Source organism: Cavia porcellus, unplaced genomic scaffold, assembly GCF_034190915.1.
Source record: "Cavia porcellus strain 051 isolate PalLab524CR breed Dunkin Hartley unplaced genomic scaffold, mCavPor4.1 scaffold_2, whole genome shotgun sequence".
In the NCBI taxonomy this organism is placed as follows: Eukaryota; Metazoa; Chordata; class Mammalia; order Rodentia; family Caviidae; genus Cavia; species Cavia porcellus.
In genome coordinates, this window is record NW_026947485.1 from 131,631,259 (window position 1) to 131,646,406 (window position 15,148).

The 15,148-nt window shown below is 38.7% G+C and overlaps 1 protein-coding gene across 12 annotated transcripts in view; it reads left to right on the forward strand.

Moving 5' to 3' along the window:
* Cast (calpastatin) overlaps positions 1-15,148 on the forward strand; it is a 119,683-nt gene that overhangs the window by 23,877 nt on the left and 80,658 nt on the right. For 6 of the 12 annotated variants that reach the window (XM_063245391.1, XM_063245394.1, XM_063245392.1 and 3 more), the window contains exon 3: positions 11,748-11,819. The exons of 3 other annotated variants lie outside the window; for them this stretch is intronic. In XM_063245391.1, the coding sequence (XP_063101461.1) occupies positions 11,748-11,819 (72 nt within the window). The remainder of the gene's footprint in view (positions 1-11,747; positions 11,820-15,148) is intronic. 3 more of the 12 variants (XM_063245393.1, XM_063245400.1, XM_063245396.1) reach the window with 1 other exon arrangement.

Genomic DNA, 15,148 nt, shown 5'->3' on the forward strand with positions numbered 1-15,148 from the left:
CAGATTTCCTGGTGGGTTATTTACATTAAGGTTAGCATTTCTGGGCTTCATTTAAAATCAATTCTCTGATTCCTAAGGAGTATAATGAGAACTCAAGAAACAGAATCTCTGGGCTCTTCTTACACATTCTAGGAATATATCACTGACATTTGAAATTGGCCGATACAGTTTTGAAGGAAAATATTTCTCTATAGGAAACCAAGATCTAAAATGACCTCACATTTGTACCTCAGTTTGGGTTGATATAAAAATGGGCTCTGTGAGTATGATTTTGTCACTCATTCTTTTTCCTGCTTACTTGAATGGTGAGTGGGCTCAGCAGAGTCTGAGATCATACGTTCATTTTTCTGACTAATGAGGTGGAAAGGTCAATAACTAAAAAATTTAAAACATAATGTTTTCCCTCCCAGCCTCAAAGACAGGTTGCAGAAACATCTGTGATGTAGGATGAGTGACTGTTAGGCATTTGGTTCAGGGGACACCTGGTAGACCAAAGTGGATAATCCTTCTTGAGGTGGAGTATTCAAAATATATGGAATACTTTTTACTTTAGCTGACTTGATCCCTCTGAATAAGCTTATGTGTAGGATAAGAATATAGTTGGTTTTAACTTCACATGTACATTTTCCTTAAATTGAAAATTCACAAATTGTAAGATAAAAATATCAGAAATATGACCAAACTTTTCCCATATTAAAGTCTTAAATAATATTTAGATATGTGAAATAAGTGATGAAGAGTCATGAATAAGAAAAGCAATTACATTGTTTACTTAAAATTTTTAGTTCTAAGCTGGCATGGTGGTATGCACCTGTAATCTAGCACTTGGGAGGCTGGGGCAGGATGATCGCCTTGAGTTCCAGGTCAGCCTAGGCTACATAGTGAGCTCAAGGCCAGCCTCAATGACATAGTGAGAGCCTATGTCAAAAAAACCAAAACAAAAATTCTACTTCTAAGGAAGTGTTCTAAGTATATAATCTGAAATTTTATAATACTACCAAACTGATAAGAAAACAAATGTAAAGAAGTAATGAGCTGGTGAGGTATGGCACAGACGTAATAAGACATCTTTAACACAAAGCTTTGAAGAACCATTTTGTGATGGGGAAAATATTTATATTAAGTTAAAATAAGAAAGAGAGGTGAGGAGAGATAGGGAGGAAGAGACAGAGGTAGGGAGGGGAAGAGGGAGACTACAATTCTATTTATGTAATATACTTGTAATATACTGGGTACCTATTTTTGTATTAATAAAAGTAGAAAAATTAACTGAAGTAGCTGTCTTGATTAACATGACTAAGTAACTTATATTTTTCTCTCTACTTTTCTCCTATCCTAAACATATTTTATAAAGAGCTTAAACATAGATAATAAAAGAGTAATGTAGGTGTTTTGACAAAGATAAAACAGAATCTATGTATTTATCTGCTTAGACCCTAAAAGAACAAATGTTGCACACTTGAGCATTTTTACTTTAGGACCCCTAAGAGATACTTCCAGGCCAGAGCTGCTGCTGATTGTGTGTGTGTGTGCACTTGCATGTGTGTATGTGTGTACACTTGCGTGTATGTGTGTGTATGCTTTTGTGTAGAAGTGAGCGTATACAAATGTATTTGATTAGATCTTAATATGGATGGAGAATGAGGCTTAAAGACAACTTGGAGGGCAAGGACTCTTGAATACTTTTAGTTCATGGACTCTTGGGAATCTCATGAAAATTGTGATCTTGTCTTAAAGACTACACACTTGTTTAAATATAAAATGTCCCCTTCCAAGTCTAACACACCACTTACATAAGCTTACAAATACACACCATTCCCAAAGCTGCAGGGGAAATCTTATGAAATACATTACATAGGAGGTGTCATCAATGGATATTTTCTTAATCGGCTTGTTCATGTCAAATTCTGCCATTAGCAACTTCTTTAACCTCTGAGTTAAGTGCTGCCTTCCCTGAGTCTTCTTTTAAACTGTTTTCCTTAGAGAGATAATATATTAATTATTAATGCCTTAGTAAGGAGTAATTTGAGAAAATGTAAGAGAATTATGGATGCACTATTTTTATGTAGACTTGGTAAAGGTGGCAGAGCACTAGAAATCATTTAATAATAATAGCATTAGGTGACACTCATACAGGCCTTATAATGTGTGTATGAACTGTCCCGCCCACCAGCCTCATCCTACTCATGAGGAGATTTAGGACAACCTGATTAAACAATCTGACACAGGTACTTAATACCAAAGTCTGAGCACACTTTCCTGAATCTGTACTTTTAACTGATATCTGACACTGATTTTAAAAATTGCCCATGTTAAGAATTTTCCTTTACCCTATGGAGACGAGCTCCACAGACCATGTACTGGTGTTGCCAGCTTTTGTGACTGGCATCTCTACCTTTCCATTTCCCTCTTCTTTGAGTTGCACTCTTTCATTTAAGGTCCCATAACAAGTTAAACCAGTCCACGTCACCTGATGCAGACACAGCTCTTCCATCACTGTGGGTCAGAAGTGAGTCCATGCGGAGGCATAACCAGTAGAGGACAGCATTCTCCTGATTCTGGGTGCAGTCACCGGGAGACAGTGAGGATTTAGGAGCCCGCTTGAGGACTTCTGCCAGGAAATGATGAGTGAGAACTAAGTAATCTGAAAGAAGAAAAGAACGATAGTTCACTGAAGAGGACCATGCTATTAAACAGAGGGCATTTCACTCTCCAGGCGAATTTCTATGTAGTAAGTTCACGATAAGACACAGTCATTGTGAGTTAACATTATTTCTTATGACCCGTATATGTCCTCCACGCTGCTTTGCATCTGTGGCACCACACACTTATACTTCTGTTTGGAATGAAAGCAACTCGTGCTCATTTGTGGTCTTTTAAACTGTGGTGTCAAAGAAAATTTGCAAAGTCACAATTCTGTCATTGCTAGTGTCAATGAATTTACCTGACTTTGTGAAGACAATCTTTTTCTGGATACTATTTTCAAATAAAGCAATACTTCTTGCCGTTTTGTAGGGTGACTATTAAGTACTGGAATTGATTTGTTAACAAATATATCAAAATTTAAAAATTACAATGCGAGCTTTTATTCTGAAACATGCTACACTTTATTAAATCTATATTTTATCACAGATATTATTTTTAAATGTCCTTGTTATAAAATGCTAAAAAAGCAAAAACAAAACCGCCAAACTCTAGCTGAGTTTTGTATTGACTTTAAGGTGGATTTTTAGGAAAGAGGTATAAAAGAGGAAAGAAAATGATGATTTAAAATCAATAAAATTCAGTAGCAACCTAAAAATGTACATAGCTCAGATACTTTGTATTGCTCGAATACTTAAGACTATTTGACTTTTACCTTAATAATATAAAACAGGTTTATTTTCTTCCCTAATTTTTTCACTAAAATTAATATTATGCAGTTTGCCAACTTCCTATATTTGCCAGATATGAATATGATTAACTTTTGCTATTTTAAATAACTTTCAAAGGATAAATATTTGATTTACCTTCAAGGATATTCAAATGTTGTTACATTTTCTTAAGACAGTTCAACAGAGTTCAAGAATATTTTGAGCAAAGCAGCTGCTAAGTTGAACCTTTGAATGTTTCAACACCTATTCACATGCAGAAGTTCTTGTGCACTTGTGTGCTCAAAGTGGTTACTCAGACCACTACCACTTACAGGTCATCACAACTTGAAGAATCCCCCGGTTTCTCTCTATCTCTGTCTCGCTTTCTTGGCTTTTGTGTCTGTCTGTGTCTGTGCCTGTGCCTGTCTTTCTGTCTTTCTGTCTCTGTCTGTCTGCTGTCTCTCTCTATCTCTCTCTCTCTGTCATGCTCCTAGGAATATTTAACATTCCTTTGGTGTGCGGGTAGACTAGCCGCCTCATATACACATAGCTTCCTTTTACTGCACTTTGGAGTGAAGAGGGGCTCACGGGATGGGAGGAAGCAGGGATCTGCCCCTTGCCCATACCACGTTCATGGCAGGGAAAGCAATTTCTTAGCTGCAGCAGAAGCAGCAATCCCCTTACTAGTAGGTGGAATCTTGGAGAATAAGAATCCAAAAATCGAAGATTCTCTTTTCTTCATACCTAATAGTTAATTAGGATTTGTTAAGACAGTAGGATTGGTACATTTATAGTTCTCATCAGATTTGGAAATATATTGACTACTTTTTCTTCAAATATGTTGTCTCCTCATCTTACACCTCTCTTTGGAAGCTTTAGTTAGTTTTCTGTGAATTAGCTGCTTGAAGTTGTTTTTGAACATTATCTTTTCCTGTACGTAGAAAGTGAAGCTGTATTTCTTGTTTCCATGCATGCCTTGTAATGTTTATTAGGTGAATATTGTAGAAGTGAATTTTATTTTGTTGGCTGCTTGTTTTGTGGTGGTTGCTTTCAGTTTTCTTGAGCTTTGTTTTGGGACATAATGAATACAGTTTGATCCTTTTAAGGTTTACTTTTCGACTTTCTTTGCCTAAGCTGGAGTAGTCTGGAAAAGAGGACTAACTTTTCATCAGTATTGATGTGATTTGGAGATTCCTCAGTGGAGGCCAGAGATAGCCCCCTGGCTCCTCAGGACACCCTTTCCCCAGCTTCAGGGTTTCATCACAGGCATGCTCAGCAGCGTTCCAATGCTCTCTGTTTTGTTATGCTGGTGCTGTAAGTGGAGCCTCACTGTCCTGTAGAACGCCCAGACCCTTCCCCCCATCCAGAGAGACCCAAGCACGTCTCCCCATGTCGTCCTCGTTACAGCCTGGAAACCTAGGCACTAAGCAGAGGCAACTACAGGGCTTGTCTGTTTCCCTCTCAAGGATACGCATGTCATCCAACATCCGAAAACCACTGTTTCATCTAATTTTGGTTGTTTTTGACTCTTTTTAAGTAGGATCAGTCTCACTTACGTGAGACTTTCTTTCTGCGAGAATTACATTAATGTAAAATGGGGAAACCTCTCTTGTTGAAAGGAAGGTGTGACCCAGTTTACAAAATTACGTTTATTCATCTCCCGTGAAGTTCCCTGAGCCCAGTTCTAAGGGTGAGTTACTAAATCTTTCCCATTCATGAACCTAAACTCTGCCTTGCTGCTTTCTCCACTTGCTGAGCTAGAGTGGCCATCAGATACTTTACTGTTACTTATATGCGCAAGAGGAAGTGCTGAAATCATCTGTGCAATCTCCTAACATGATGCCATGTGGCACCTAGAAAGGGTTTTGCAACTCTGAGGATGCACACTGCGGTCAGGCTCATGCCTGCAGGTTTGAATCTCCCTCTTGCTAACACGTGATTGGCTGCAGGCACCAGCAGGACACAGTGCAGCAAGGGGCCACGGGAGTCTCAATACTTTTGGCTAAGAATTTCAAGGACCGGCTATGCTGGCTCAGGTAGGCCACATTCATCGAGGAGGCCTTCAGACATTAACCCCCAGAATAGTCCTGGGCTCTGTCCTTAGCTAGCATCTTTAAAGCAATCTTAGTTGTTAGGTTGCAGCCACGTTGCATCACATTTATAATTTTATGTAAACCATAGAGCTCACACAGGGCCAGAAGTAGCACATGTTTGCACCAGACAGAATTGCTAGAAAGTACTCTAAGATCATCATTTCAGTGTTGGAGATTAGTCCGACTTGTGCAATTAGTCCTTACTTGTGTATTAAGACAAACACCCTCTTTTTTTTTTACTACTATACTCTCACACGCAACATAGAACACGGCTGCTCATGAAATGTGTGGAGCTTTCTCCCACTCAAAGGACTTCTTCATTTCTCACTTACTGTAGGACCGAGTTTCCTGCAATTCAGTTCAATCTTGACACTAACCAGAGGTGGCATAGATGCCCAGGCCCAGGCTTCTACCCCTCAAGACGGGCTTCCTTCTCACTTAAAATATCTCTCAGGAGTCCCAGGCTGTCACCCATGCTTCTGACCAACTACATATCAATTGGGTCCCTATAACTCCCTTCTTCAATTGGTAACTTGCTGTACTCACAGAGATACAAGAAATACACCAACCCATTGGTTATACTACAAAAAGTTGGATAAAGCAGCCCAGAAGTTTCTGTTCCTGTGAACTGGGCCATTCCACCTTCCCAGCCCACAGATGTTCTCACCAACCTCAAAGTTCTCCAAACATTGCATTTTTGGAATTATTATGGAGGTTTCGTCTCCTAGGCATTGTCAATTATTAAGTCCAGAGGACATTTGAGGGACTGAGACCCTCTAATCATGGTGACCAGTACCTATCAAGGAACCCTCCAAAAGTCACTTCACCTGAGCCAAAGAGCTTCCATTACTCAGGAAGTGAATCTAGGGCTTGTGTCAGAAACCAAAGGACAGAAGACGCGTCTAGCACCCTCTTGCTCAGAAAATTACAAGGTTTTTTAGAAACTATGTGTGAGGAACTGAAAGCAGAGACCAAATATATATTTCTTATTATATCACAATATTACATCTTCTAAAAGCTGCCCTGGCACACCTTACCACAGTTTAAAAGGAGATTTCAGAAGTACAAAGCCAGTTCTCAGTGACTTAATTGTGTCCCATTAGAAGGACACATGAGGTAGGCCTAAGGGGGGAAAATTTGATTTTTTTTTTTACCCAAGAAAAACAAAGTTATTTCTTCTGATTATATAACTAATAAATCCCATAGAATTTTTTTAGCAGCCACTAGTCTGCTCATGACTCGCTGGGCTTGTGCTGGGTAGTCAACCTGTGCAAGGATTTTGGGCTTTTCTCTTAGAGCAGGGAGGACTCAAGATCCTTTTTGAGTCTAGTTGTGTGAATTATTTAGAGAGGAAATGTAGTGTTTAGAAATGTCTGTAGACTTGCCCAAGGTCTTACAAGTAGTTTCTGGTTGACCACAGTACTTATCACATAGGGAAAAAGTAGGACCATTATCCTAGGGAATGTGACAAATATGTTTTCTTGCACAGTCTCTGTCTTAGTTACTTTTCTTTCATTGCAGAGACAAAATACCCAACACCCAAAATCAGGGAAGAAAAGATTTATTTAGCTCACAGTTTGTGGAGGCTTCAGTCCACCATCAGCAGGCTCCAGGGCAGGGTGGCATGGCAGAGGGGCAACACTTCAAGACAGCAGCCAGTAAAAGCAACAAGAGCAAAAGGGGAAAGCAAGCCTCTTTTCCTCCCTTATACTGTGTGCAGGCTGTTTGCCCACAGCATTCTGTGCCCTCCTCTTGCACAGGCTTGGGATATTTACAGTGAGAACTCTGGCCCCCTGCTGAGTCACTCAGTTAAATTTTTACTCTTCTGAAGTTGATACAATATAGCAACCATAACAGTCACCAAGTCTCGGATAATACCAGCTTTTACTTAGGGGCCTTTGCTGAGATTTCAGGCAACAGTGACACAGCAACTCTTTTTGTGAAATGTCATTGTTATTTTGAAAGCCATTCTTAGGACTTGAATTCTGAGTCATTCAGTAGAAAATTTTTATTAGGAATCATAACAGAGATATAAAAGTTTAATGATTAATTTTTTTCTCATGTTTTCCTGCAACCCCAGATACAACTGATTAAATCTGTGCATTCTTTATTGAGCTTTTCTGCTCAAGCCTGATGTGTCTGTCCAGTAGCTGACAGACTATGAACTTTTATTGGAGGGGAGGAAGCTGCTTTATTCTTCGTCTATGAAATCGAATCTGTGTGTTGTCAGGAGGGTGCTCTTGAGCAAGATGACTCATACATTCTCTGCAAATGGACCAGACCTGGTGTTTGGGGTTTGGATCTGGGACATGGAGGATAATACTTCTTTCTGTCAGTTATTTGGGAAGAGTCCCTGTGTTATGCTGAACTGCAGGGCAGGAGTGATTTGGTGAGGCCTGAGAACGGATGTTCCCAGGACAAGGGTGGGATGTTCCTGACAGCTGGCTTTCTGTAAAATTCAACAAAGAGATGCACATAAATATTTAAAAAATTTGTGGTTGGCAAGAAAATAAATCTGTATAGTTTTTAGTTTGAGTTTATGATCATGAAGAAAAAAATTTAATTCAGAACTTAAATTTATCATAGGATTAGCATTCTTATTTAACATTTCAACCCTTATTCAAAAACGTACCTGTGTTTAGGACAAATGCAGAATGAGCTCATTTTGAGAGTACCCACTTGCTGTGGTCAGGTGAATTCTGTTCTGAGGCTGGAGGAGGCCCTATGCCTGAATGGGACTGTGCAGATCTAGCCAGGGAGAGATGTCCTGGCCAGGGTGGGATTGCTAAGGACTAATGCAATGTGGAAGTAGAGAAGACAGCTGCAAAACTAAACACAGGGTAACATGAAGCTAGAGGACTTTGACAAATTGACAATTAGATGCAAATAAGAAATAGTCAGGACTAGATGATACTGAGCAGAAATCAGGAAGAAACTAATGATCCCAGACACACCTGACTTCAGGGCCATTTTTAGTCCTCGTTACACAAATTCATCGTCTTACTCTTTCACTCTGTTTCATCTCATACCATTAATGCCTGGACCTCCCATTGGCTACTTTCTGCGCCTGTGTCTCCAGTTTGCCCAGCCCATTCTCACCCTAGGGCCTTTGCTTGAGCTGCTCTGTTCACCTGGATGCTTTGCCTCAATCCCATCTCTACATAACTGCTTTCTTCAGAAGTCAGATGTCACCTGTTTGTCCACTGTGAAGCAGCCCTCAGCCAGTCCCTCTCTGTTACCTTACCCTGCTCATCCCTTTCCTGAAATCTTTTCTGTAGACTTATAATCCCCTGCATCTATCTACTGGAATGTAAGCACTGTGGGAACAGAAGTGCTTTCTGTTTAATTCACCATTAGATCTCCACTGTCTAGAATAGGGCCTGCCTCCGAGTTTATCCAGGGAGTCAAAGAAGAAAAGAAAGAGGTCAGACAAAATTGCAGAAAGGGAGCCCACTCATGTAGCACTCTTCCATTAAACGCTGGTTTCTAAACTGAAAATAAGGAGTCTGTGTTATGTGCGTATATGTATTCCTAAGTTTTCACACAGTATTTAAACTGACTGATGTGGACAAAAAGCTTAATATTTGTTAGATAGCAGTTCAGGCCTGGTGACACATGACTGAGTCCCAGCTACTGGGAGGCTGATACAAGATGATCGTTTGAGCTCATGAGTTTGAGAACAGCCTGGGTACTAGAGTAAAACCCGTCTCAAAAAAGAAAAGAAAAGAAAAGAGAAAATAAATGAAAGAGCATTTTTACAAATTAAACTTTCATTTCAGTTGTACTAAATTGGTTGTTTATAGACAAGTAATGAAGGCAGCTTTGGGGACAAGTCAGTCTTAGGAGCAACCGATCATATCCACAGGGAAGCTGAGGGTTCTCAGTTGAGTTGAAAGAACCTCAGTAAAATTTTCTAGTAACAGAATTTTTAAAAATAGGCCTTGGATTGATGTAGGAATAAAAAAAGCCAGCATGCAGAGTAAATTTAAATTTATGCATCTTGTTGTTATTGTTATTGTTATTATTATTATTATTTGGTACCGGGGATTGAACTCATGACCTAGCACTTGCCAGGCAGGCCCTCATGCTGCTGAGCTAAAATCCCTGGCCCTTGTTATTATTTTTAACAATGGATCCATAACAACTCAAAAAAAAGTTTTTGCTTCTCACGGCCAAATCCCTGTGGACTTTGTTGTCCATGGAGTTCACTTAAAGACTTTTACACAGGAGCCTGGGCCTGATATGTGGGCTTTGCTGCAGAGAATGGAATCAGTAGTTCACCCAGGACTGGAACAGGGCCTTCCTCAAGTGTGGCTGAGGCCAATGGCTAACAGCTGGCATTTGGACAGCTGTGGCATGCTGGACAGTGACTCTGTAAGAACCGGTGTTCCTCTCAGACACATAAGATTGAGACTGATCACCCTGTTGCTGTATTCTTTGTATCTTACATTCTCACCTTTTTACTTAATCTATTATGGATTATGGTTATCAGAAGCTATTTGTTAATACATGTTATCACTTAAAAAGCGTTGCAATCTGGATAAAACTAGGCCATGTTTTCCTTTCATCATTCCTTGTGTCACACCCACCTCACTGGCTCCTTAGCAACATTTTTTGGTTTCTATCATGTTTAGGTAGCTGTTTTCTTCCCTTGGATACTGGTAGTGCAGGTGTGCTTGGAAGATACTTACTTATTCCTTGGATAAGGTCTGGTGCCTGAAACTGCTGCAAATTCCTCATAGACCCCAGGTCCCATGTTATAAGTCCATGATGTAAAGTACACTAAGAGCGATCAATCTGAGGACACACAGAGATCATTCTGACAAGTTGTTTTGATTTTTTTTTTCTAAATTAATGTTTACACTGAAACAAAACAAACTTCATATGCAACTTTCAGAGTAGGAATTTTTAAAAAGATATTTAAGCAATAGAAATTTGTCTAAGCATTTCTTCTAAATGTTAAAGAATTATGCCAAATTATCCTCAATCTTCACATAAAAAGTTTCTGTTGCATATAAAATAGTTCTATGTGTTACATTTCAGCTAATGGATAGATTACTATCCCTTGAACATTTACAGTACATTGTCCACATTTTACAGGGCCTGCAGCATAATATCACTATTTTGCATTATACAGCTTTAATGCTTTTACGTTTGTTTCTTTGGAATATAAACATTCAGAAGTAAGAGATACAAAATATGAGAGCCTGCTGAGAGGGCAACTGTATTGTTTACCTTTCTGTTTTCCTCATTTAGTCTTTTCTTTCTCAATTAAAACAGTCATTAAAAACATTGTAGAAGCTCAAGAAGATTCTTTTTGAAAACTTTTTAAACCATTTAATTAGAAAATAATCTTATATAAACATCAGGGATCATACTCGACACTATTTCATAATCTGATTTTCATTATATAAAACAGGAATAAAATGATTTCATTTATTAAAACATTCTTTTAAGACATGATTTTAATAATCCCTGGTATTTTATCCTGTAGCCATGTTATAACCCCCTGTCATAGGAGGTCAGCTAGGTGAGGGAATAGTCTGAAACACCCTCCGGTAATCTACTAGTTGGAACTATGGATTGCATCCTTTAGTTTCATTGTTTTGGAAGTAGCCTCAGTTTTAGAGTGATTGACTTGAAGATTTAAAAAGTTATTTTACTTGAGAAATAGAACACTCAGAAAATTGTTCCAATAGCTTTTATTACTAGAACGTTATTATTGTAATAGAATAATTATCTGGCACATTATTAGATCTCAAATATTCACTGCTAATTACATTTATTGTTTTCAACTTTTCCATATGATAGTAATGAATATCCGATATCATGAATATCTTTTTAAAATGTTTTGCTCTTATCCATTTATTTATCTTGTTTTGTTTTGTTTTGTTTTGTTTTACAAGTGGAATTATGACTTTGGTATACATTCTAAATTACCCATCATTGCATACTCTACAAAACTGTAGGAAAGAAGGCAACTATTCCATAGTGAGTGGTGTTTCTGGAAATGTTTTATGGTAGGAAATGACAACTGTCCACATGAGGTCTTTTGCAGTTCTCCAAAATCATTAACTATTAAACAATGAGATTTATACAACATTGCTCTTCATTTTCAAAATTTATATAGTCTTTTAGAAAAATTATTAAAAAGTAAAAACTTGCATCTACTTTGGGTATGTTAGTATATTAGTCTGATTTTTGCTTGAGGAGATATTTATATTTTTATGAAAATTTGGACTTTACTATGTACATGCTTAAAGTGTTCCCCCACTAAAACTAATATTTTTCTATTCTAAAGAAGAAAGCAGCAAGCCTCGGGAGCAGTCAGCCCTCCAGAGCCCATGCTAGTGGCACAGCCCAGGCGACAAAGGTCAGTCATTTCTCGATTGCAAAAGACCCCTACTCATCTCTGTGCTACAGGGCATCACCTCCCCAGTGGGCAGGGTCTGTGGAGAACAGCCATACTCGTATATCACTGAGAAATATTTGAACAAACTATCCTTTCTGAGTTGGAAGGGAGAATAGTATTTCCTTTCTTTTCTTTTCCTTTCCTTTCCTTTCCTTTCCCGTTCTTTCCTCCCTCCATTCCTCCTTTTTTCTTTCTTTCTTTTTTTCTTTCTTTCTTTCTTTCTTTCTTTCTTTCTTTCTTTCTTTCCTTCTTTCTCCCTTTCTCTTTCTTTCTTTCTTTCTTTCTTTCTTTCTTTCTTTCTTTCTTTCTTTCTTTCTTCCTGTCTTTTGAGACAGGGTGTGACTATGGCAGTGGTGACCTTGAGCATCCTATATGTAGTCCAGGCTGTCCTAGAACTCATGATGATTCTCCTGCTGCAAAATCAGGGGATTATAGGCATCTGAAACCACACCCAACAAAAGGATATAAATTCTAAACAATGATATAAGTGATTTGAAATCTAGTAAAACCATTTATGTTATAATTATTCCCAGCATAGAAAAATATGACAAGTAAATAGTATTATCCTTATACAGGACTTCTGCACATCTTGTGAGGAAAATACTGCCCTCTTTCTTCTTCAGAACATAATTCAAATTTCCCTCACAAGCATTAACCGTATCAGGCTCTCTAAGGGTTCTGTGAAATTACCTTAGGTAACCCTCTCAAAACCTTATTATTTTTATTATTCCTTTATACTAAGGAACCCAGGCTCACAGAAGTTAAGTGATTTGGACACACTCACAAATCCAGTAAGAAGGAGGCAGTGTTAAAGCCCAGCTTTCCTACACACTCAAGGTCCGCACCAATTGTCTTAGTTACTTTTTACTGATTGCTGAGACAAAATACCTGAAGCCCAAAGTTGGGAAAGGAAAGGTTTATTTCTTACAGTTTTTGGAGTTTCAGTCCATACGCAGTTGGCTCCAAGGCAGGGTGGCATGGTGGTGCCGCAGTTCATGGTGGCTGCGAACAGCAAGGCAGAAACCGGCAAATGAGCGAGACACATTTTCTTCCTGCCGTTACACTATAGGCTGGCTCCTCCCCTTTGTGGGTGTAGCACTGACACCATCAATCCAAGCACTATGCAATGAACCAATCACAAATGCACAATGCAAACTCATGAGGCCTGGGTGTCACTGACATAAACCATGACACCAATGATGCCAGGTCCCACAAGCACTCACTGAGCATTTTTGTAATGCATCACCTCAAAGCTTTGCAACTTATAGAAAAAAAATCACTGAAACCTTACTTTTCAGCAAAAGAAACTATAATATTGTCCAATGGTTTTTAATGACCATTTTGCGTTCAATCATTTCAACTCTGCGGTCTTCCAGTATGTCCAGATTATCTAAAACCTTAGTCTGTTTCAGCACTCTATCCACAATGATTTTAATAAGCACTCTTTCCTTTCAAATTGGTGGCCATATGTGGAAGTCTGTGGACTCTTTCATTTACACCATTTGTTTCATTAGCATCTCCCAGAGCTCCATGTTCTGAAAGATGCCCAAACCAAGAATGAGCTGAGAAGTGACCACAGGCTGAACTCTCTAAGCTAGGTGCAGTAACACATCCCAATTTAAGACTGTGAGTGTGCTTCATAGACATCTTCAAATCTTCATTCCACCATCCTGTAAAATGATAAAAATCACTGATCATCTGTGAGTTTTAAATAGAGAATCTTAAACACTCATGTTGGGACCAACCTGAATCTCTTCTGCTGCCACTCCCTAGGGTTGCTGTTTGGTAAGGAGACGCTGCTCAGTCAGCCAACAGCCCCAGGTTTAAGTTTCCTCTTTGCCACTCTTCTCCTTGATCCCAGCGAGCCTAAAGGAGACTCATCTTATCAGAGCTGTTGTGAAACTGAGCTGAAATTAAACATTTAAACATAGATCCCTAGGCCTGGGCCCTGGGAACCCTGGTGCTGGGGAAATCTGTCTCGATGTGATTATTCCCGTAAGTCCTCATTGCTGTTGCTTGACAGTCTCCAACTGGAAAGATTATATGTTATGCTTATGTGGACCTATATTTAACTCACAGCAAAATTATACCTCTAAAAATGAGAAGGCTCCATAGCAAAGCTCACACACAATGATATTTAGTGAAGTCATTTGTAAATTTTTTCCAGGATTGCAATTACCTAAACCTTTGGAGCTTAAATGCATTGTGGAAAAACCACACCTAGTGTTTTTCTTGAAAAAAATTTGACTTGAAAGTAGGAGCCAGAACCTTTTCCCTGTCACTTTTTCCACACAGGAAATTTTCATCCAGTCTTTCTGAGGTGTGATGATTGTAAGGAATTTGATTCCCCCAGCTCTGTTCTGTCCAGAATTCGGGGTTGGGGGTGTGACAGAGCAGGGAAATGCAAGCATCTTAGCTAGCTGTGTGTGGGTGTAGTACTTAAAGTCAAGCCTGAAGTTATTTGCTTACCTTCTAAAACACTGTCCTTCCCTACCGCCAGTATTCTCTCTCTTGTAGCTCTTGCTCACTAGGTTTTTCTTTCCTTCGGGAGCCTCCTGCCCAGATTTACCAGGGTTGCTTTCTCCCCTTCCACCTTTTTAACTCTTAAACAGTTATAAAAGAGAAACCTGCCTTCCAGTTTCTCCTTTTGATGTCATATTGGAGTTCCTTAGTATGAACATCTCTTTTAAAAATTATTATTCCCAGGCTTCCTTGAGAAAAGGGGATATTAGCATGTGTGATAACTTGAAACCTATTATTACACAGTGTACCATAACACATACAGGTAAACTGATACTCCCCCAAACCATTCAGAAAAGTCACAACCAACTGGTAGATGTAATTGGCAGTGAGAATTTGTTCTGGTTTTCTTGGGACATACTCGCTTAAGTGATAATTTAAAAAAATATTGCAAATACCATAGAGTTGATCTTCAAAAAAAAGTATTTAATTTGAAGCTAATGTGCAAACTGTATATTATAGAATGGTTTTCACACACTACAGAACTGTTTCATGAGAATTCTCACAAAGTTAATAAATGTGCTCATAAATTGTGTCACTTCATCCATGCAGTCCTGAGCTTTGATCCAAAGCTCTTAAGTGGAATAGATATCATGGACTCAAAATAGTTAATGCAAAAAATCAAGTGCTTAAAATGCAATGTTTGGTAAATTAATAATGAAGACTAATGAGGCTGCAGAAATCATAGACGCTTACAAAATCAACATGAAGATAGTTGCGATCCATAACTACTCACGTAGTTATACGCTGGAACAATTCTTAGATAATTT